Source organism: Microcaecilia unicolor, chromosome 2, assembly GCF_901765095.1.
Source record: "Microcaecilia unicolor chromosome 2, aMicUni1.1, whole genome shotgun sequence".
Classification (NCBI taxonomy): domain Eukaryota; kingdom Metazoa; phylum Chordata; class Amphibia; order Gymnophiona; family Siphonopidae; genus Microcaecilia; species Microcaecilia unicolor.
Window position 1 is genome coordinate 121,881,081 of NC_044032.1, and position 24,003 is coordinate 121,905,083.

The 24,003-nt window shown below is 41.7% G+C and overlaps 1 protein-coding gene across 1 annotated transcript in view; it reads right to left on the reverse strand.

Annotated features, from left to right (window-relative positions):
* The window catches only part of ANKDD1B (ankyrin repeat and death domain containing 1B), a 137,885-nt gene extending 116,272 nt beyond the window's left edge, over positions 1–21,613 (reverse strand). Inside the window, 4 exon segments of the mRNA XM_030193265.1 lie at positions 2,387–2,485; positions 9,268–9,371; positions 20,220–20,375; positions 21,313–21,613. Coding sequence (XP_030049125.1) covers positions 2,387–2,485; positions 9,268–9,371; positions 20,220–20,313 — 297 coding nt within the window. The 5' untranslated portion in view covers positions 20,314–20,375; positions 21,313–21,613.
* Positions 21,614–24,003: the final 2,390 nt, after the last annotated feature.

The window sequence follows — 24,003 nt, forward strand, 5'->3', positions numbered from 1 at the left end:
ATAAATGATCTGGAAATAGGAATGATGAGGTGCATTCAGAGGCACCCTATTAGTTACCCTATTAGTTATGTGTCACTCTGGAGGTATTATTTGCACAGGTAGTAGATCTGCCTACAGATAGTTTTGTTTTGGAGATTAGGAAAGGAGATCAGGGAGATCCTGGGCAGAGAGGTAACATACATAGTAGCATAGCAGATGACAGCAGATAACGACCTTACAGTCCATCCAGTCTGCTGAACAAGATAAACCCATTACATACGGTACGTGATAGTTCATATGTATACCTGGTCTTGATTTGGCCTTGTCATTTTCAAGGCACAGACCATAGAAGTCTGCCCAGCACTGTCCTTGCTCTCCAACTTCTGAAGCTGAAGCTGTCCAGCCACAAGCAGAGCAGAGACCGTAAAAGTTTGCCAAGTACTAACTTTGCTTCCCAATTACCAGTGTTGCTTCCTAATCTCCACTAAGCTTCATTGCGTCCATTCCTTCTACACAGAATAGTTCTCATTCAATTGCTATGTCTCCTGTGATACCGGGGAGGGGAGGGGGTGACACTTTCTAACAATGAATGTATGTTAGTGAGTCAGCTGCAACATGCTGCCAGATTCCCAAAGCAGCAGCCCTGGTGTGACTCCAGAGCAAGTTCACTGGCATAAGCAAATGTTTGTGTTTGAAGTCACAGTTATTGAAAAGTTGTCTTGTTCTCTGAGGGGGAAGGCTGATGTGTACAGTAATGTTTGGAATAAGTACTGGAAGCACCAACATCAACTGCAGAGACTGAATGAGAGAGACCAGATGATTTCCTCTTTTTTAGGATGTGCTGACAGAGCATTATTGTGCTTGTAAAATAAGATATTGTGCTGTTTTCCTTTTATTTTTATTGTAACATGGACAAAATAGGTTTCCTGCCAAGTTAAACAAAACAGTAATATTAAAAAAATGTTATAGCTGAACTCGAAAAGGTTCAGGAATGGGAACAAAAATTATAAAGGAGATAGAACAGTTCCCTTATGAAAAGAAGTTAAACAGGTTGGGGCTCTTCAGCTTGGAGAAAAGACAACTTGAGAGGAGATATGGCAGGTTTATACCTCATGAGTGGAGTGGAACAGTTAAATAGAGAATGGTTGTTTAACCTTTCAAACACCACAAGACCAAGAGGGCAGTCCATGAAATTAACAGCCAGCATACTAAAAACAAACCATAGAAAACATTTTTCCATACAGTACATAATTAATCTGTTGACGGAGGACACAGTCAAGGTGACATCATTTTTATTTATTTAAAAAAAAAAAAAAACTTATACCCTGCCTAAATACTAGGCAGTTTACAGCAAAATATTCATAATAAAAAAACATATAAAACATATCCTAACACAACTATACCTGCCTTGTTTAAACCACAAAGTCATCATACATTAAAAGCCTGGAGAAAGAAATATGCCTTTAGTTCTGGACAAGTTCCTGGAGGATATGTCCGTAAAACAATTATTAGCTAGGTAAACTTGGGCTTATCCCTGGAAATAAGCTATGAGAAACAGATCTAATTTTTAGGATCACTTGTCACCCACACTGGCTACTGAGACACAGTTCTAGGCTTGATGAACCTTGGTTTGACTCGGCATGTCTTTACTTACGCATTTAATTTATTAGGATTGGCTCACATCTTTGTCATGTTGAACTCAAGACCACTCACCCTCAGTCACTGGAAAACACCCCCAGTGGAATATATAGTCACAGCTACTCTTGCCTTTACAAATAAGTAGAGCAACTGAGTTAACATTTTAACTTGAGATCTCATCTAAAGCAGAATTAGTCATCAAGTTGATGAATACAGTGGTAACTCTTAAGACAAGGTACCAGGTCAGAGCCGAGGGAAAGGGGGGGGGGGGGTGTTCTACCTTCTACTTTAGCTGCAGTGGGAAGAAAAGGAAGCAGGTTCCCAGAGGTCCTGGTTGTAAGAGAAGGTTTAGGTTGGTAATCTAGCAGAAAATCACCACTGGCTTTAATGCTTCTAAACTGGGGAATTTCTAAGGATGGAAGAGTAGCCTAATGGTCACCACAGTGGGCTGAGATCCAGGGGAGCTGGGTTCAATTCCCACTATGGCTCCTTGTGCCCCTGGGAAGTCACATAATCCTCCAATGCCCCAGGTACAAAGTTTAGATTGTTAGCCATCTAGGGACAGAGAAATTACCTGTATATAATGTTTAAACCACTTTGGTTGTACCACAGAAAAAGCAGTATACCAAATGCATGGCCCTTACCCTTAAGACAAACTCCTTAGAGGAAGGTGAAGTCCAGTTTTTGAGCACAATGTAGACTGCCCTATGTCCTATAGCAGAAATAAGCGAATGTAAATGAAACAAAAGAGAAGCCTTGGTTTTATTACCTTATCTGCAACATTCACCTGAGCCTTGCGACTGAGAAGAAATTCCACAGCAGCTAAATGATTTCCTGCAACAGCAAAATGCAATGCTGTTCGCTTCAGCTGAGGGAAAAAAAACATGACAAGTAATGCAAAAGGTTTGACATTCTAAATCTTCCAACTGCTTTTCTTTGGTAAAGGTTTGGCTTGGACATTTCAAAAGGGGATAAAGTACTTACAGATCAATATTTAAACTCTGTAATCGGTGATCCTTTTAAATACTGGCCATGGCATTTAAAGATTTACCAGAATATGCTCCAGTTGATATCTAGATATTGGCATTTACAATTTTTAAGCTGTCCTATATTGTCCAGATAGCAGACTGGATACTAGTACTGACTATCACCAGTCTCCAAATAAATTCTGGCCTATATTCCTCTCTTGGACCATCCTGGCGCTATCAAGGCAGTTTGTAGGGAATTTCAGTGGAATTAACTGAATAATGCCTCTGAAAATCTGGGTATTATCCCAGGGGGTCTTTTACTAAGGCACACTGGCATTTTTAGCACCTGCTAAAAACAGGTGCAGGCTAAACACTAAAGATGCCAATATATTTGTATGGGCGTCTTTAGCATTTAGTGTGCACCTATTTTTAACACACGCTTAAAGCGCCAGTGCGCCTAAGACACCCCCCCCCCCCCCAGTTGGCTGCTGAATATCGAGTCATTGTTTCTATTTGTGCCCAGGAATGCAAGATCAGCTTTAATCGTTATGGCATTTTCTTGTTATAACTGAGTGGCTAAAATTTACCATGTCTCACATAATTTGGGTTATTCAGTCTCATCTCTTATGCTTACAAGACACTCTACCAAAACCTCTTGACATATATCACAGCACCATTTTAATATTATTATCTAACATAGGGATATCACATATTCATTAAAAAAAAAAAAAAAGAGAGACCAATGAAGATGAAGCCATTGACTCATCTAATTTGAATTACTGAGTTTTATTGTAGCAATAATAATTGTTTTCCAACATTTTCAGTACAATGCTTCTTTAGCTCTGTTACTGATTTCAAGCAGTTAAACTAAAGAAACCCATTTCCATCACTCAAAGAATGTATGCAAAGCTGGGAAAAAATAGAAAATCAGCTATTTTACTGCTTCAGTAAAAATAGCCTTAATATGTAGGAAAAACCCGTGCAAGGGTGTGCTAAGACCACTTTTTACTGTAGCCTAATAAAAGGACCCTTTCACAAAACACCTAGAACCCACCTGGGGGGGGGGGGGGTAACCCTGCGGCCACCTAAAGGGTCTGTCCCAGCACTGCTCAGGCCCACTACCTTCTGTGCACACGCTCTACTCTAGCATACCCTTCCTCCTAACTTCTGGGTTACGCTTGTCTCTGGGCGAATCTCCCACCTGCAACTTAATTCCCCAGAGGTTTCTAAGGACATTGGGGCCACACTTCCAGGGGTCCCACAGTTCCTAGAAAGCACCTACGGACCCAAAACACCAGGATTCTTAGTCAGCCCAGGATTATCATAACAAGTTAGAACAGTGAACAGATGAATAGGGTGTAATTAGCAAACAATAACAGATAAATTAAACTGGAATCAATATTAAACTAAACACTTATTCACTACCTGAGTAGTACTTGGGGAGTTCAGGAAAATTAACAGCTCACAGTCTTTGAACAAGGTCTCAGTATAGAGGTCTGTACCTTCTACACGCCCTAAAGATTTCCAGCAGATTCAATCAGAGCCCAGAGCATAAACACTGTAGGGCTTCTGACCAACAGCAGTGCAGATTACTTCTCCTCAGTTTAGGCTGGAAGAAGAAGCTGTCACTTCTGTTACAAACAAAGGACAGACCATCTGCTGGCCAAACAAGGGAAATGCACATCATAAAAAATAGCTATCCATAATGATTCCACGCTGCTATCTGTTTCACATAGAATAAACATTTTGTTTGATTCATTCCCTCTAACATATAGCACGCCCCCCCTCCCAATTTGATCCACTCTATTATTACAATTTAATTTAACACAGTGTCCCATTGATTGTCCTCTTTCCACCAGGTCTCTAAGATGACTATTATACCTACCTCTTCATTTCATGCTAACTACTCTAACTTCCCCATCTTATTTTTTAGGCTTCTAGCATTGGTATACAGACACTTCAAATTGTGTTTTTTTCCTTACATCTATAAGCTGCTTTGAAGTTGGCAGGGATAATTTGCATCCTTTACTCTACTCTCCTCTTAATCACTCCTGGCTTTCTTTCACCACTGTTGAAACCTCCCTCTTGGAATTCCCTAAATATCCTGATTCAATAGTATCCTTCAAGGATACTCACCCCACACCCATTTTAGTTTAACGGATGCTCTATGTACTTTTTAAATGTTTGTGCCAGCAGCCTGGTTCTATCCCGGTTAAGGTGGAGTCAATTCTTTTCAGAATAGGCTCCTCCTTTCCAAGATGTTGTCCAGTTCCTAACAAATTAATTCCTCATCCCTGCACCATCGTCTCTACCACTCATTGAGACTTCAAAGCTCTCCTTTCCTCTTGGATCCTGCACGTGGAAATGCTACCCTGGAAAATCTGGGTTTCAGCTTTCTACCTAAGAGCCTAAATTTGGCTTCCAGAATCTCCCTCCCATATTTTTCTCTGTCATTGGTACCCACATGTACCAAGACAGCCGGCTCTTCCCCAGCACTACTTAAAATCCTACCTAGGTGGGGCATGAGGTCCACCACCTTCATACCAGGCAGGCAAGTGACCAGGCGATCCTCACATCCACCAGCCACCCAGCTATCTACATGCCTAATGATCGAATCACGAACTGCAACAGCTGTCCTAGCCCCTCCATCCTGGGCAAAGGTTCCCTGGAGACACATCCTCAGTACAAGAGGATATTGCAGGTCCTGGCTACAAATTACTTCCTACTTCACCAAGGTGATGCTCTCCTTTTAGGAGACCTCCCTCCTCCAAGGCAGCATAGGGGCTGCCAGACTGGGAGGCGTCCCTGTAGGTCTCCTCTATGTACCTCTCTGTCTCTCTCAGCTCCTCCAAGTCTGCTACTCTAGCCTCAAGAGGATTCGTTCTCTGAGAGCTAGAAGCTCTTTGCATGAGCACACACATAAAATGATAGAACATCCTGATGCTAAATAAAAAATACTAATAAAAATAGGTGTGTATTAGATAAACACTGGGAAAACCCACTGCCTCTAGTACTCATCACCCCCTCCCTTTCCCTGTCTTGGATCATCCACTCTCTTTCTGCTACAAAAATCTATGCATCTGATTCAACTAGAAAAAAGGTGCCCAGCAATAGTATCTGCACCATCAATAACTCTGAAAAACAGTCTTTTGTAACCTTAAAAATACCACAATTGAACTGAAAAATAAACTCCTAAATTTACAAAAACTGGAACTTTGATTATACCATTGAGATTGGCTGCATCTGTTTGAGAAAGGAACCAGAATCTTAACTGAATGGTTCATTGACAATTTAAAAAAAAATAGATGACGAGGTAGCAGACAGATTCCAAATAAAGGGATAGTTTTATAACTGATCATGTGCGTAAATGGTGCATGCATAGTTCTACCAGGGAGTTTTCAAAACAAAACCATTGATGTACTTCTATTCTGAAAATTACCCCATGATTTTATGCACTTACATTTATACTTGCTTCTTAAAATACACACATTTTCTGGGTTAATTTGCATGCACATGGACATATTTTCAAGAGTGTTCATAAAGGCAAATCTCACTGCAACCCTTCTCCCAGGAATGCCTCTTCTCAGTTCAGGTAAAGTGCTTACCACATATGTAATATTATGAACATCTATTTCCAAGCACAAAAACATAGCTTAAAATATTCCTTCACTCAACGTGTAATTAAACTCTGGAATTTAGTAAAGAGAATGTAGTAAAAGCAGTTAGCTTAGCAGGGTTTAAAAACAGGTTTGCCCACATTCTTAAAAAAAAAAGTTCTTAAGTCATTATTAAAATGGACTTGGAAACATCCATTGCTCATTCCTGGGATAAGCAGCGAAAAATCTGTTTTGAGATCTTGTCAAGTACTTGTGACCTGGGTTGGCCACTGTTAGAAATAGGATGCTGGGCTTGATGGACCTTTGTGTTTGTCCCAGTATAGCAATGTTTATGTACTAACCAAAATGGCTTTTAAATTGTTCTCTAAGGACTTGATCTTATGATAGGGTTCATATGTAGAATGTCAATCCAGTGCCTACTTTAAAAAGACAACCCACGCTTTTACAGAATAGGCTCCCAAAGAGGTCCTTTTACTAAGATGCACTGAAAAATGGCCTGCGATAGTGTAGACGCGTGTTTTGGGCACGCACAGAATTATTTTTTAGCACACCTACAAAAAAAGCTTTTTTTTTTTGCCGAAAACAGACATGCGGCAAAATGAAAATTGCTGCGTGTCCATTTTGGGTCTAAGACCTTACCGCAAGCCATTGACCTAGTGGTAAGGTCTCTCACACGGTAACAGGCCGGTAATGGTCTACGTGCGTCAAATGCCACTTAATGCGCATATCTGCCGGTCACCAGAGATTAAAAAATATTTTTCAGACGTGTATAGCGGACGCACGCCAAAATTGAAATTACCGCAAGGGCCATGCGGTAACTCCAATTTGGCACGAATTGAGCGTACGTAGGCGCCTATGTGGCTTAGTAAAAGGGCCCCAGAATTAGTTCAATAGTACACAAATGCTCTCATACCAATTTATATTTGCTCCAAAGTAAGTGGACATAATAAACATTTACATTGCTACTTTTTGTCAGTTTCTGTACCGATGCAGATATTCCAGTTTGGACTACTGGTATGCAGTAGGTTCATGCAAATGCAACTTTATTCCACTGCAGATTAGACATTTACATAAGAACATAAGAGTACACATACTGGGTCAGACCAATGGTCCTTCTAGCCCAGTATCCTGTTTTCCAAACAGTGGCCAAGCCAGGTCACAAGTACCTGGCAGAAACCCACTTTTATGTTGATCATTTGCACCCTTTCGGTTTAACTAATGCAGTTTTTAATGATTTTGGTTGGATTAAATTCTGTTTTGTGGAGTCTCGACAGATTCTCCTGATGAAGGCAGTTCAGGTGAAACAGTCTGTGTTGAGTTCCTCTGACTGGAACTTCTATCTGCACGTTCTTTACCCATTAAAGGAACTTTTTTGCAACATTTGGTCATCTTTGATATTTGTCATCTTCCACTCTTGGTTTGGTTTGCTGACATTTTTGTGTGACGTTTTTTGGTTTACATGGGTGTATTCAGCCATACAGTTTCATGAGAACATTGATCTACACGTAAAACATGCTTTACACACAGAAAGTGCTTTATAACATGATCCCCTAAGTCAGGCTATGATTCCTAACAAATTCAGTATTGGAAAATACAAATGTAGGTGTTCCACAAGACTACGACTCTTCTCAAGTCTACTTTTTGTACACTTCATTTTTCAGAGCCTCCTGGTCAGATCCCTCTAATTCTTTTTAGCATCACTACACACATTAAAACCTCTCTCCTCCTGTATCCTGGTGGTGATATTCAGCGGCACTCTCCAGATAAGTGTGGTTGACTATCAGCACATAGGTGGACATAAGCAACTTACCCCCGGATATTCAGCCTCACTTATCCGGATACTGCTGCTGAATATCCCCCTTGGACTGGCTAGGTTAGGAGTGGTCCGGGGCAGAGCTTGGGCGATATTCAATCTGCTAACCGGTTAAGTTTAGGACAGCCAGAACACGGTTAGGTCCAGGGTTGCCTCACTAACTGGGATATTCAATACTAGAGGCTGGCTATGCCCCAGCTTAGAATATCTGGGCTGAATATTGACCCTCTTAGCTTCTCTGTTTTTGAACTGTACCTGTATGTTTAATTTATATGCAATGCATTATAATTATATTTGGAGCTATATTATTGTGTTTCAGCTATTTCTTTTTGGGATTTAGCTCACACTTTTTTCATTAGCGCAAGTTGAGTTACATTCAGGTACACCAGGTACATCCATGTCCCCAGACAACTTACCATCTAAATTTGCACCGCAAGCATAGAGGCTTAAGTGATTTACCCAAGATCACAAGGAAGAGCAGCATGATTCGAACTAGGATTCCCTGGTTGTCAGCCCTGTGCTCTAACTACTAGGCTACTCTGCCACTTATATTGTGTTTGTTTCAGCCATGTTTTAAATTATGAGTTAATACAAAAAAATTTAATTAATTCATTAAGTTAGTGTTTTGGCTAAGTATTTATATAGCTTGAATATTATGTTTGGTCTGTGATATTTTTATTAATAGATTAAAGCCTTTTTCTCTGTGGATCTTTGGGGCTGTGTATTATATAGTTGTAATAGGAGGTACCTTTTGGTAAACTCTTCATTTGTTTTATGTAATGGGTTCTCTATTTTTGAAAGATACAGATCTATTTTGGTACAAACATGTTTGTTGTGCATGATTAAATCTGAGTGTACAATTTGGCTGTGATTTTTATTTTTGCAAATGTGTACAGTTGTTGGATAGCATTTGCTACCACTCTTTTATTAAGGATATTTATATACAAGTGCAGGAATTTTGATTTCTTAGTAAGAATTTTATAAGAGCAATGGGCCATGAAAGCTGAATGTGGACTGGCCGCGGGTTTTCACATCCTCACTTACTGAAATAGGCATCAGAAGATTAACAATCGACAATCACTCAGTGACATCGGTGCTGGCATCTGCCAGGAAGCAGGAACCAGGGGAAGCAATATTTCACAATGAGTCTTGCAAAGAGACTGCAGCCTTCATCAGCCTCCAGCTGGAATACAATAACTGCATTTATTTCCCTCACAAGGTGAAACCGGTTTTAGCCGCATGTTACACTTACATTGTTCATAGCATTTATTTTAACATTCTTCTCAAACAGCATGGTCATGGTCGTCACGTCATTCACTTTAGCAGCATTCTGAAAATCTGTCTCATTCTGTAGCACTGTAGCAAAGAAATTGAACAGGGTATGTGTTTACGGCATTAAAGAAACAGGCCATAGCAGACATCCATAATTAAGTAAACTCAAATGATCATTTCACTGGTGCTATGAGCACTGTTCCTTCTAAGCAGAATGGGAGTCCTCCAACTGCATTGCTGCCCGGGGGGGGGGGGGGGGGGAGGGCTTCAATATTGTGCTTTCAAAGGTGAGACACAGGCAGGTTCCCTGGAGTTCTGCGGAGTTTGCCTGTCAATAGTGAAACAGCACCCTCCACTAGCAGGACAGTAGGTGGAGGACTCCCACTGAACTTAGAGGGAACAGTGGCTATAAGCCAGTGGCGTAGCTAAGAGTGGGCCATTCTTGGCTCAGGCCAACCCAGCGGCAGCACTCTACATCAACATCTCTCCTCCTCCATGGCGTCCCGAAATCTGCTTGCCCGTCACTGAACCCCGTCCCTCCCTGGTGAACCTTATAGGCATCCCCGGCGCCTGCATTGATTCAATTATTGCTGCCTGAGCCAGCCCTGCAGGCTTCCATTGGCCGGGTCCTGCCCTCGCTTTCATCATTTCCTGTCTGGCGGGACCCAGCCAATGGAAGCCTGTGGAGTCAACGCAGGCAACAATAATTGAATCACTGCAGGTGCCGGGAATGCCTGTAAGGTACATCAGGGAGGGATGGGCAGATGCCGGGACACCATGGAGGAGGAGGAGAGATGTTGATGTGGGGTAGGTGAAAACATCTATAATTTTTTAAAATATCTCCGTGGGGGTGGGGGGGCTGTGGAGTGCCGTGCCATGCTGTGAAAGGGCCCATCTAAGTTAGCTCTGGGCCCATTCAAAACAACAGGTCTGGCTACACCACTGAAATAAGAATATTCTACACCACCATTAACACACAGAGGGCAGTTTTCATATAACCCGCATTGGTGCACATCCACTACTATTTTTACCCCCAGTCTTAGCACCAGTTTTGAAAGTAAAGTAAGTGCATACTTTCAGTTTGCAAGCTGTGTATGGGAAAAGCAGCAGTAAGGCTTGCACCTCCTTTCTTGGGTGGGTACTTTTGCTGCTTGATTTTGAAAAAACAGAAGTACAGGCGGTGTTTCTTCTCCTGCCACTAGAAATGCCTCCCTGAACATCAGTAAAAGAGCAAAGGTAGTAGAACTACCCATATATCTTTGTTCTCATAAACGCATTTCCACAGATATAATACTGTTTTACCAACAGGAATGACTTTGAAACTTGGGTAAATTTCTATGACGAATATAACTTCTGATCCAACCTATATGTTCAGCACGCCTTGTTAAAGATGCATTTTGCAGTATTTTGCCTGTTTGCACATGCCAAGCATGCGTTAACTATATATATATATATATTTTTTTTTTTTAGAGTGGGCATGTCATGGGAGGAGAATGGGCATAGAAGCAAGATGAGTAGAATAATCCAAATCATTGTTACCTGATGCTAGGGTCCACCTTAGGAGTCAGCATTCAAGAAAAAAATCTAGGTTTCTGCAAGACCCCGAGCAGGGGTTCAGCGTGACTGGTGAAATAATATAGCCGGACAAGAGGTACAAACTCAAAGTATTTATTTTACTTAATCGTTGGCCTGTTACGTCACTTCTCCATTGCCTCAGGTACAAACTTAGATTGTACCTGAATGTAACTCACCTTGAGCTACTACTGAAAAAGGTTGAGCAAAATCTAAATAAATAAATAAATAAATAGAACCAGGGTTGCAAAATAAAACAGTTTCTCCTGGTTATTATTAATTGTATAGGCTTCCAACTAGAAACCCAAATAGTTTGTGGTTGTGGGGTCTCCACACCAAACTCTGCTTCTCAGTTCTACTCCGCTGGTTGGGTCTGACTCCAGCCTGACCTCCAGCACACTTGCACAGTTCAGTTAAGTAATACCAATGCTTCCAGCACACTTGCACAGTTCTGTTCAAAATGTACAGTGGCTTACCTTAGCCACACAGCAATTACATGTCTTCATGGCTTACCTCAGTCACACAATTAAGTGCACTCCTGGCTTACCTCAGCCAGATCACAACAGTTAAGTGCACTCCTGGCTTACCTCAGCCAGATCACAGCAACTTAAATGCATTGTCAGGTCACATTCTGGGGCTCCTGTTCTTCCTCTCTATCCAAAGGCTTTTAACTATGCACTGTGAAGCCCCTCCCTCCTATCCAGGGTGCCTAACTTCCCCACAGTGCACTGGCTCCGCTACTGTAGCTCTGCAGTTCAGCCTCTGATACAGCAGGTCTAGCACCACCTGCTGCAAGGTGGCTGAACTGCAACTCCCCATGAGGGAGTATATCAAGGGACATCTGCACTGTGTCCCTCACAATGTCATTTTAGACAAAACTTCCTTCACAGACTGAAAAGGAACAGAAGGGCACACTTCCCTGTAATTTATCCAGTTGCAAACTATGCCAAAATATTTCACAGGACCCCAAAGTCATCCACAAAGGAAAGACATTCAACATAAAGGGATCTTTCACTTGCTCATCTTCCAATGTGGTATATATCATTCAGTGTAAAAAATGTAATGAAGGATGCTATATTGGAGAAACAGGCCAGATGCTTAAGACAAGATTCAATTTACATAGACATCATATAAACAATGCTGGTGCCAGCAGGGTTCCCACGCCTGTTGGGCAACATTTCACAGGACCAGGACACTGCACCAGTGACTTCACAGTGAGAATCCTCAAAGGTAACTTTAAAACCATACAAGAACGTAAGACCTTTGAAGTCAGAATGATTGAATATTTTAACACCCAACAGAAAGGACTTAACAAGGACCTGGGGTTCCTAGCCCATTATAAACCATAAAGCTGTATGTCTCTGTTGATCACCCTCCCCTCACCTGTCCACACCCACCCTGTTAGAATACCAATGATATACTTTGATGTCCCCATGCATACTTCCTACCCACCCCCATCCTCCCACCCTGTCAGACTGTCATAGCAATGCTTGAATGTTTTTCACTTATATACACTGTCAGCTAGCACATTTGCTTATTTCCGATCTGACGAAGAAGGGCAACCTTCGAAAGCTAATCAAGAAATGTATTAAGTTATGTCCAATAAAAAAGGTATCATCTTATTTTCTTTTCCATGTTTTATTTTGTTTGATTTCTATTGATAACCTTAAGAGTGGACTAACACGGCTACCACACTCCTCTACTTAAGACAATATGCTGAAATCTTCAGGCCAGTGTGCGGCGCCGGCCAAAAAAAGCAAACAGGATGCTAGGAATTATTAGGAAAGAGAAGGTAAAAAGACCAAGAATATTATAATACATCTGTATCGCTCCATGGTGCAACCTCACCTTGAGTATTGTGTTGAATTCTGGTCCACCATATCTCAAAAAGGATAAAGAAGAATTAGAAAAGGAAGAACAACCAAAATAATTAAGGGGATGGAACTCTACTCATATGAGGAAAGGCTAATGAGTTTAGGGCTCGTCAGCTTGGAAAAGAGGCAGCTGAGGGGGAGTATGATTGAGGTCTTCAAAATCCTAAGTGGGTAGAAGGGGTAAAAGTAGATTGAAAAAATAATTTCCTCCTATTTGTTTTAAAAGTATTTCCATGTAATTTCATTGACAAAGATCACTCAACGAATAATTAAGCTGTGGAACTCATTGCTGGAGGTTAAGAAAAAAGGTTTGAACAAGTTCCTGGAGGAAAAGTCCATAGTCTGTTGTTGAGATGGAATGAGGGAAGCCAGTGCTTGCCCTGGAATTGGTAGCATGGAATGTTTCTACTATTTGAGTTTCTGCTAGGTACTTGTGAACTGGGTTGGCCACTGTTGGAAACAGGATACTGGCCTAGATGGACCACTGGTTTGACCCAGTATGGCTGTTCTTATGTTCTTAGCATATTCAGATTAGTGAGCTTAACACAGGAGCACTTAGTGCCTCCTACATAGGTGGCAGTAAGTATACCCGCATCAAGTTTTTGGCAAGTCTCGCACACTAATGGGGAAATTAATGTGGGACCTTCAAAACAGAAAAAAAAGCCCTATTTTAGGGACATGCTAGAAATGTGTTTTGTGCTCAGGAAAGTCGCACATTAAAACACGCTAAGCCCATTTATTAACCCATCTTAGTAAAAGGTCTCCTTAACTCCTTATATCTTCATACTGTTCTGGAACAATTGGTGCACACCTTTTAAGGCCAGAGCTTTTTAAATAGAAAAACCCTTTGTAGTTTAAACTCTTCAGTGCTCTGTATTATTTCTGTTTTTATATAATGCCTACATGGTGGTGGTTTGATGAGCAACTGTTTCTATGCATTTGAATTCATAATAATGAGGGCAACAATGCAAGGAGTCTGCACACATTTTACCATTAATATCAGCTGAAGAATACAATATAAAATTAGGATGTCACCCTAATGGTCCAGCTGCAGTGCCGTGCTGCCATATAGGAGATCTGAATGCAATTCCTAGACATAGACATACAACATGTGTCAAGCAGGGCTAGAAATGCAGCGGAGGTAGTGCTCACAGCCCAGGAGGAAGGGAAACACAGCCAGAGCTCAACAGTGCCATCATCATATGGGATTCATTATGCATATGTAACCCTGGTCTCACAACACACACTCTGAGCACCAGCTAGCTCTTCGTGGGTCAGCACGTGAGACCAGGGCCACAAAATCCAAAAGAGTTTCTTCATCACGCCTAATTCACCGAGCTGGGCGCAGGCCGGAGCTGGATAAAATCCAATAGGCCATAGGGTGTTAAGCCAGGGCTTTTATTCTTTAAATACTTTTTGTTATTAGTTCAGGGAGCAAGTAAGTTTTTACTCTCATGCAAAGAAAAGAAAGACTCTAGTCCAGGGTTTTATGAAACAAACAAGAACTTCACTGAAAATTCTGCAACAGGCAGTTCAAATCCTTTCAGAATAACACAAGTTAAATTTGTAATATAACTTGATAACCGATACTAGATTGAAAGCCCACCTCTTTAACATTGCTTTTGACTCATAACCACTTGTATCCACCCGCCTCCACCTACCCTCCTCTCCTCTTTCCTCTACACATTGATTGATTTGTTTGCTTTATTTTTTTGTCTACTAGATTGTAAGCTCTTTGAGCAGAGACTGTCTTTCTTCGATGTTTGTGCAGCACTGCGTACGCTTTGTAGCGCTATAGAAATGCTAAATAGTAGTAGTAGTAGTAGTAAGTAAGTAAGTAAGTAAGTCAGAGCCAAACTCAGGGATCTACTAAGAAAACTGCTTATCCAAACTGGCCCACATTTAGGACCAAGAATCCACCACCATGGGAAGATGAAATGCAAGAGAAAAGAAGGAAAAGGAAAAAGCTTATAAATCCAGAAATAGACTCAATATAATTGTCAGGTTAAGAAACCCCTCTAGTGTCCAAACAAAACTTCAACTTGAAATTGCTCAAAGAAAACATAAGTTATTTTGGAAATGAATGTAACATTTGCAAGGAAATTGCTCTGGAAGGTTTCTCCAGTAGATATAAACCCCTGCCTCGCTGCCAAAAATGTCTTACTCCTGATTTCTGTTCACCAAGATACATCAGGAAATACTTGCGGCTTGCCTCCAAGAAAAGTTGAAAAAGTCTCATGTGGCTTCTTTATCTTATAGAAACAGAACAGAATCTAAAAGTGTACTAAGTGTACGGCAGCCTGATAGAGGAACCCAAGGATTGCTTAAGGTCAGTTCTCTCCATTGTCTTACAAATACCCGTCCTGCTCAGCTCTGTACTTATAACCATATTTCAAACAGCAAACAAAGGAAATTAACAACTCTATAACAGGAGAGCTACAATGTGGCCTCTCTCCTGATCTAAACTCCTCTGACTGCTGCACCACTGACCATGGAAGAATGGCAGCTTAAATGAGGAACCCTACCTAACTTATAATGAGTAATAGCATAATTTTGAAGCCTGCTACATTGGCACTTCCACACCTCCCACTTTGCTATGTCTGGTCCAGTCTAACAGACAAACAACAACTGATGCTAGCATCACCATGCCAAAAGACAATTAGAAATCAGAAGATTTTCAGCTCTCCATTCCCCGTTCTTGGAGTCAAAATATGGAACTTTCTACCTATTCCCATCAGAACATAAAACAGCTACCTCAACTTCAGGAAGAGGCTAAAAACCTCTCTCTTACCAAAGACTGCTTCATAACAATCCATCATGACGTCTACCTCCCAGTATCATCCATTATCCTTTCCTTAATGTTTTTAATCTCAGGCATTATTAATCCAATGGTCTCTAATGTTTCTCAAACCTCACATTAACACTATTTGCTTTTGTCTCACTTAGAATGTAAACCACACTGAACCCTGGAAAGGGGATTTTAGCGGTATACAATAATTGATTTGAATTTAAAAAAGACCTCAGTGCTCTGCCCCCATATGAGTATTATTTCTATTCAATTGCATTGTTTGTGTAATAGATACTGTATCTCTGTATATTAGGACTGCTTTCCCTGTAGTTTGCACTTCCTGTGATTGACTCCTTGTGAGCTTTCCCGATTTGCTGTTAGCTCTGAGCAAGGGCCAGCCCTGCCTCTCTGCTCCTGAGGGCTGTGTGAGAGGTCCCAGTCTTCCTAGCATGCCTTTGTGATTAGCATCTGTTCTAGGGGCTGATCCCTTCTTAATCTACTGTAATTCCCGAGTTCTCCCAAGTATTTTCCTTGAGTGTTACAGCTTTTCTGGGCCAAGGTTCTGGCCATCTCCTTGCTTCTGAGGTGGCTAGATACAGACTCTATGGGCAGAAGGCCACAATTCTTTTACAAGCAACTGAACTGTAAATTGGATTTTCTTTGTTGATTCCGAGTACTGCAATAAAGAATATTTGCACTCTTGCGTTCTTCCTTCTTGGTAACACACAGTTCTAGACACACAGTCTTAAGGGCACAGCCAGTACTTCAGTTACCAGCTCTCTTCTTCAGCTGCTAGCTCTCTCTTCAGAGCTAGCAGCTGAAGAAGAGAGCTGGTAACTGAAGCAGGAGGATCCCCATGAGAAGTACTGGCTGTGCCCTTAAGACTGTGTGTCTAGAACTGTTTGTTACCAAGAAGGAAGCTGGCTGGGATTTTTTGTTTTCACAGTGACGTCACATTGAAGCGACAGCAGTTGGTAGCCTTTAAATAGCGCCTACAAAGAACGCAAGAGTGCAGCATAAGCATTCAACGCCGATGTTTCAACTAACAGGTCATTGTGTATCTGCTGAGGGCAATTAACCCGAGTCCCTGATGAAAGTATTGAAACCCGCGGTGTCGGGCGCAATCAGGGGAAGCCCAAGTGGATTTTAGCATTAAGAGACATGGACACGGCTTCGAAGATAAGATAAGTTTATTATTATTTAGAGCACGTGTAGTTTGAGCACTTTTACGTGTTTGCAATAGCACTTACAAAAAATGAATTAAGGGATAGCCCAATGAAGAGATGCTATGCCACTAGGCAAAAGATTTAATGACATTGTCTTTATAAGTGGTATCTTCCGAGGGTTCCCTTATACAAGTATAAGATTATATCACATCATGAATATGTACAACAAACCAATGTGTAATGAAAAACTAAAGGTTTTGCTATTTGCAGACAGTTAGTTCTTATTTTTGGTTTTGTAGTTTATTTGGTTGCGTTTACCAAAAAACATTCCATTGGGGAGATTTTGTGTGGTTTCATTATATATATCAACATTTGATCGTTACTGATCTGAAGAAAGCTAATCAAAGAAAGCTAATCAAAAAATGTATTGTTAGTCCCAGAAAAAAAAAGGTATCATTTTATTTTAATTTCTTTGTTTTGTTTTATTTTTGTTTATTACCTTTAAAAGTGGACCAACACAGCTACCACACCACTTTACTCGGGATATTTTAGAACTTCTTGTAGAAAGCTAGGAAATAAGTCCTTGACCAAAGTCACTTTAACAAAAGGAAAATTGAGAAGCCTTAAATTCGGATTCTTCTTAAACTTCTCCAAGTACTCAGTCTTCCTGTCCTGGGAGATTGCAGCTTGGGCACTTTATAACACACTATCAGAGGATACCACATCATCTGTTCCTGACGTTTGGGCATTTAAAATATACTACCAAGCTACAAGAAATGGAGACTAAGACAAGGAAGCAGACATGAAAGAGGCAAACTTTGTAAAGGGATTCTACCACCAATCAAATTCACTCTAAGGTACTACCACCAGATGAACTAGGTCCAATCAATGGTGTCAAACACTGAACCCTCTCTCTAAACTCAACAATTAACTTCTCTGCACTGACAAGACCAGTTCCAGCAGCCACAATGCTCTGATCCTGCCTTTCCTCCAGATGCAGAGTTGACGTCATCACTAACACCGCTACTTGCATCACACACTGCCAACTCAGAGACCAGCATGAGGTCCACTAAGGTCCCAGAGGCACTTCTGGACTAAATCGGTCCGAATGAAAGATTGGGAAGAATCCTCAGCTGGAGGGTAGATCCAGCCAAGGAGACGCCAAAGGAAAGGGTGTTGCGAAGCTGGTAATCATTGTCTAATGCGGTCTGGAGGGAATTTATTTAGCGGGAAAAGAATTCTGAAGCCAATCGTTCTGTTTAAGTATAAACTAGTTCTAAAAATAGATTATACTAGTAAAATAATTGCAGTGTTCTCCATGACGGTTTCCTTCTCCGATACCAACATGGTTTCGTGATTTAATTTTTAAAGGATCTTCTCTCTTCCCTGGATCACTGTGAATGAAGGGTCATAGTGCCACAGTTCTCCTGGGGGCAGTTTCTACTTCAGCAGGAGGAAGCTGCTGAGCAAATAAAAGAAAACAAAACAGAGGATCTTACTGATCTAACTGTAAACTAGACTAAACTCAGTTTTTTTATAGGACAGCCTGGTGGCTCAGTGGCATGTTGTGCACTACTATGTAGGAGATCTGGGCCCAGCTTCTACTGCTTCCCTCAGCTGGAGTGGAGGGTGCCACAGACATGGCACTCACAAACCCAGAGGGGGGCAGTCTCAGCCAGCAATGGACCATGAGGAACAGTCCAGCATGCCTTTACACAGAAACCCGATGGGCTTGTTTTTACCCTCTATGAAGAGACTTTGCATAAAAACTGTTACAGCAGAGCTCAGCTGCAGAGCAGGCTGCTGCATTTCATGTGCGTAGAACTAAGAATAACCTATTTCTGTTTGGTACAAAGTGCTTATACAAGGAATTTCAGTGGCACAGTCTAGGCAGAAAGGATCAATTAGGGATATGCACAGGAAAAAATGTCAGTTCATTTGGCCTTTTTTTTCTTTGATATTTATACTTCCTAGTTTAATTGCATATTCCTATTAAAAAAAACTTGAACACATGATAGAACTTTTTAAAGTGCATAAATCGACTTTATATATGTTAGTGATTGATATTGTGACAAATAGGCAACTGTCCTATTTGTGATGCAGTATTTAAATCATAAAGGTGTGTAACCTGAATGGAGTGGCAGGAGTGGCTCTGGCTGCCTTATTGGACAGACTAGATGGACCGTGTGGGTCTTTATCTGCCCTCATTTACTATATTACTATGTAATATGCCTTAAATCAATTTTTTAAGGTGTGCCAATCAGTGCATATCTCTAAAGATCATCATTATTATACGCATTCTCCTTAAGAGCCACTGTGGAGGTAACCAATGCAAGCAAATATCTGTTTTTGTAAATAAACTAATGCTGGCACTAATCAGTACTAATGCAATACAAAGCAATTAGTATTTCGGTTCTACATGTTCATGTAATTTAGCTAAGGAAAACTAGTACAGTCAGTCAAAGAAATACATTTTGCAACAAGTACAGAAATTGAAATGATGTTCCATGGTTATGCAGAAAAATTAATTTAATAGGGAGTCCTAAGCAGGGGCATAGCCAGACACCCAATTTTGGGTGGGCCTGGGCCCAAGATGGGTGGGCAGAAGAACTCCACCTTGTCCCACAAGTGATTTGGTCTCTCCCTCTCTCACCTGCATGCCATATGGTTCTCAAACATACCCCCTCCCCTGCATACTTTTTAAATAGCAGATTTTCACAAAAATCTGGCTGTGAATACACACTGCTCATGTTGGCCCCACAGCCTTCCGTCTGATGCAACTTCCTGTTTCCACATAGGAGGGAATACATCAGAGGAAAGGCTGTGGGGCTAGTGCGAGCACTATGTATCAGTTGCTGCTCGCTGCAAGTGAAGATCTGCTATTTAAAAAGTATGCAGGAGGGACAGTTGTTGGGAGTTTTTGGCTGGTGGGGCTTGGGGATCCCTGCCAGCCACATCATAGGTCTGCTGCTACTAGGTGGGCCTGAGCCCACCCGGGCCCACCCTTGGCTATGCCACTGGTCCTAAGACTGACAAGAAGAAGCAAGGACTGTAGCTTGGAGAGAGAAAAGAATGCCCTCAGAAGTCCCAGGTTGGACCATTCTGAAAGGAATGGCATCCAAGAGTTTGTGTGATGAGACACTAACATTAAGCTTAAATGCCCTTTATTGACACCTCTCATGTGTTTCATTCCTAGCGTTCTATAAACTACACATGCACCAAGTTATAGAATGAGGGGATAGTACACATAAACTTGTGTGCTTTATATAAAGTACACATGTATACAATATGTAAGCCGCATTGAGCCTGCCATGAGTGGGAAAGCGCAGGGTACAAATGTAACAAAAATAAAATAAAAAATAAAATGTAAATCACAACTCTGCCCAAAATTCTCCCCTGAACACAAATAGTCTTGGTCTTGTCATCCACACATACTTGTACGCAAAGGGAGGTTTTGTAAGTGGCATTTCACAGGGTATCTGCATTTCCCTTCTGACTATTGCATTGATCCTTCTCTCCCAAGCAGACTTACAGATCTCATGGTTATCCTCGCTGTCCTTTTCCTTGGGGGTCTGCAGCAGCTCCTTGAGGTTGCTCACTCCCTTGATGTGGCTCAACCCCTTCATTGTAGCTCTGCCTCCTGCAGGACTAGTTCCTCCTTCAGATTCTCTCCCCTTCGCACCAAAATCTTCAGGGGATTAGTAGACAAAGAGAACAGGGAAATGTCACAACAGCACTAGGAAACACAGTATAGATTACCTAACACTACAATCCTTGCATACCTCTAGTAGGGCTGGCTCAACCATTAGGTAAACTAAGCAGTCGCCTAGGTTGGTAGCTTCTGGGAGTGACAAAGAGTGGCTACAGTCCAAGCAAAGCAATAGGTCCTAACAGCCACACAAAGTCAAAAAGCCATCAGCGTGAACTGTTACAGGATTGTTTTAGGAGAGACGGCATTGAGGTGATCATAATTGTTAAGTTCAATTATCAAAATCTTGGGCGGGAGGAACTTGTGGACCTAAAAGTTAATTAAGGGGATGCCAATTTGAAGGTTTGCATAGGGCGCCAAACAGGCTAGCACTGACCCTGAGCTCCAAATACATGCACAGAGCAGAATGCTAAACTCTCATACATACTGTACATTACTGAAGATGACAGGGCCATCGATATACACAATGCTGTCCACAGAGAATATCATGATTCTGTTCATTCTGTGCTATTCACTACCAGGCCAAATATTCAAAACTGAACCATATCACTTCAGTATACAAATTGCCCTATGGCTGAATCTAAATGCTGGCGGCTAATATATGGAGGTCACAAAGGCTTGATTTCCCCAGAATCTTAAGAAGTAATTGCCATAGATGGTTGCAGCCTTTTATCAGCCAGTCCACTTCTCTCACATTGAAACCCATCACCTACAGCTCTGATGCTCTACCCAACAGCTGCAAAGTTTTGAGACAATTTTATTCGGATTACAGCAAGCTATAACTCGTATTTACAAAAAAAAAAAAAGACATGAAACATCCAGTGCAAAACAAAAGTCCTTGATATGACATATCAAGGAAATTCTACATCAACATCTTATATCTCAATATGAAAAAGTCCCATTAGAACACATTTACCTCTTTAAGGCTAGAAGTCCCTTTAAGTCAACTTCAGGAAACTGTCAGATTCTGCGTCCACTGTAGTTATAGTCTGACCCTTTCAGAATTCAACTTTCCATAGCTATTTCCCAATGCCACTGGCCAGTAGCCACAGTACATTAAAGAAGCAGAGTCTAAGTTCAGTTCTCACTTTTCTACCTGCAGCTGTTTCGGAATCTCAGGGACCTCATCGCACTCCAAAATAGTATCTTGCTTTAGAAGTCAAAGGGAAATTCTTTTTTTTCCTGCCTGCCAGCTCCTAGCACAGTCCCACAACAAGTTTCAGTACTCCACCCTTTCAAGCCTCCTTACTTTATGCTCTCAACTTCCACCCGACACCTGTATTGCTACACCTGCCTTAAAGGGACAGAGCCCCAAAACAGCGTAACCACCACATGCATTTGCACCAGTGTTCATTAAAACATAGAGAATGCACTTTGCAGACTATTGCACTGTAAAACAGACATGCTGCTTTGCAGACTGTGCATTTTTAGAATATCACAGTCCCGTGTACACGCACAGACTTGCATGCACATCACATAAGGCTGCCAGCTAGATCCAGATTTGCAGGACAGGGTTGATTCCAGTCCTGGGTTTATAGCATTGCTTGCAGGGACTTGTAGTTCTAAGTTCCCCATTGCGTTCCTTAAGAAAAAGCAAGACTATGTCCCAGCATGCACTGGGGGTAAACCCATGACTGGATCAACCCTGTCCTGCACATCTGGATTCAGTTGGCAGCCTTAACATCACAGCATTAAATAAGATAGATATCTTATGTACTGCACAGAGACAATCCTGTCCACCCAGCATAGCACAGCTGCAAGATAAAGACAGAGCACAATGCCACCTTTGGCTGCTCTTTTGCTTTAGACCAGGCTTCTGGGTGGAGTGCAAGCTTTATTTAGTTAACCTGACTCTCACCTGGCAGCTATGGTATGCAGTTATATTTTTGTAAGGAAAAAAATAACGATCAAACCTGTTGTTAAAAGACAGAAAAGTGAGGTTGCCACTTACTGCTCATGAATAAGGAATAGAATCAGGGCTTTTTTTGAGAGGGTACTTGGGGGTACTGAGTACCGGCACCTTTTCCATTGTCTGCTAAAATTGTCCCATAAACACCAAGTTTTAATGAAAGAGCTCAGGCTTTACACATCGATTCTGCCTTGTCATAGATTCTGTGACTGGTTGCAGGGGGTCTGTTTATTGTGAAGTGTGTCCCTCAGTGATCACCCCACCCTTGAAGGGTGGCCTAACATTTGAGTACTGGCACCTTTTTTTTGCTAGAAACAATACACTGAATAGAATATTCATTTTTACTAAAATGAGAACTGTTGCATGATGAACTGTGCTGAGACTAATTTAATGTTTGACAGCACAGATATGTCTGTGATGCTCAGGGCCGGTCTTAGGGAGAGGCGACCGAGGCAGCCGCATAGGGCCCCGCGCGGCGTGCCTCAACTGTGCCCCTCCCCGCTCGCTCGGACATCGCCATCGGACCACAACAAGTCAAGAACCACCAACCAACCGCGCTGCCATGATGCCATCAATCATCATAATCCAATCCTGCTGCAGCTGCTCACTTCTCCCCGGACCGCGATCATCGCTCGCTCGCCACCCCCCCACCCCCCGCCAGCTTCGCTCACCCAGCTTCCCTTCCACCTTCCAGTGTCCCGCCTTCCGATGATCAGATACTTGTACTTCCTGTTTCCGGCGAGGGCGGGCGGGAGTCATTGAGCGGGAAGGAGCTGGAGACCATGGTTGGACTGAGCAGAGGTGAGCAGCCTGCAGCCATCGGGAAAAGGAGCTGGAGTCAGGGAGTGTCGTGGTCTGGTCGGAGGCAGAGACTACAGCGGAGGTGAGCAGCCTGAGCCATCCTTACTATTGCAAAAGTATTCTCCCTTTCCCTTCCCCAACAAACTCTGATTGCAACTGAAGTAGGAAGAAGCAATTTATGAAAAACAGACTGTTTTGGAGACTGGAAAAAAATTGTGAAATGAGCAGCTTATTAAATATGTCAGGTTTTGTGTTGTATTTTTAACTTTACTAGCTCAGGTTGCTTTTGTACCTGTTTCATATATTTCATTTCCCAAATGTGATACTGTGCTAGAATCAAATTGCTATATTTTCCAAGCACTAATCAAACTCATGTACTTTTGATCTTTCTAAGTCACCATGTGTAATGCCATTTCCATGAATTAAGATTCACCTGGGAAGCTGTAACATTTTACAATGTATCAGAGATGTCTCATGCACTGAAATATTGATGCTAATGAAACCATCTCAATAGGAAATGCACAATATTGCTGTGAAAGGTAATATTGATAGCTGATTTCAATATGCCGGATGATGATTTGTATATCCCTACTGTGGTATTATCTTGAAGTAGGGAGAGCCTGGAACCTTTACAAGGAGAATTGCTCCAGAACCTGGTAATGGAACTCAAGTGGGGCCATATTGGACCTGATGCTTATGAAAGGAGAGAATGTTTATGATGTTAGAGTGGGTAATCACTGGCATTCAGTGGGACTGAATTACTGCTGAAAAGGTTCTGACCTGAGAAGAGCATATATTTTTAGTACACTCCTTGAGTCTATTGATAATGATAAACGGTGGCAGTGACTTGGTGAAAAGTTAATTTCTTAAGGGTCATTTCTAGGAATGAGTGATGGC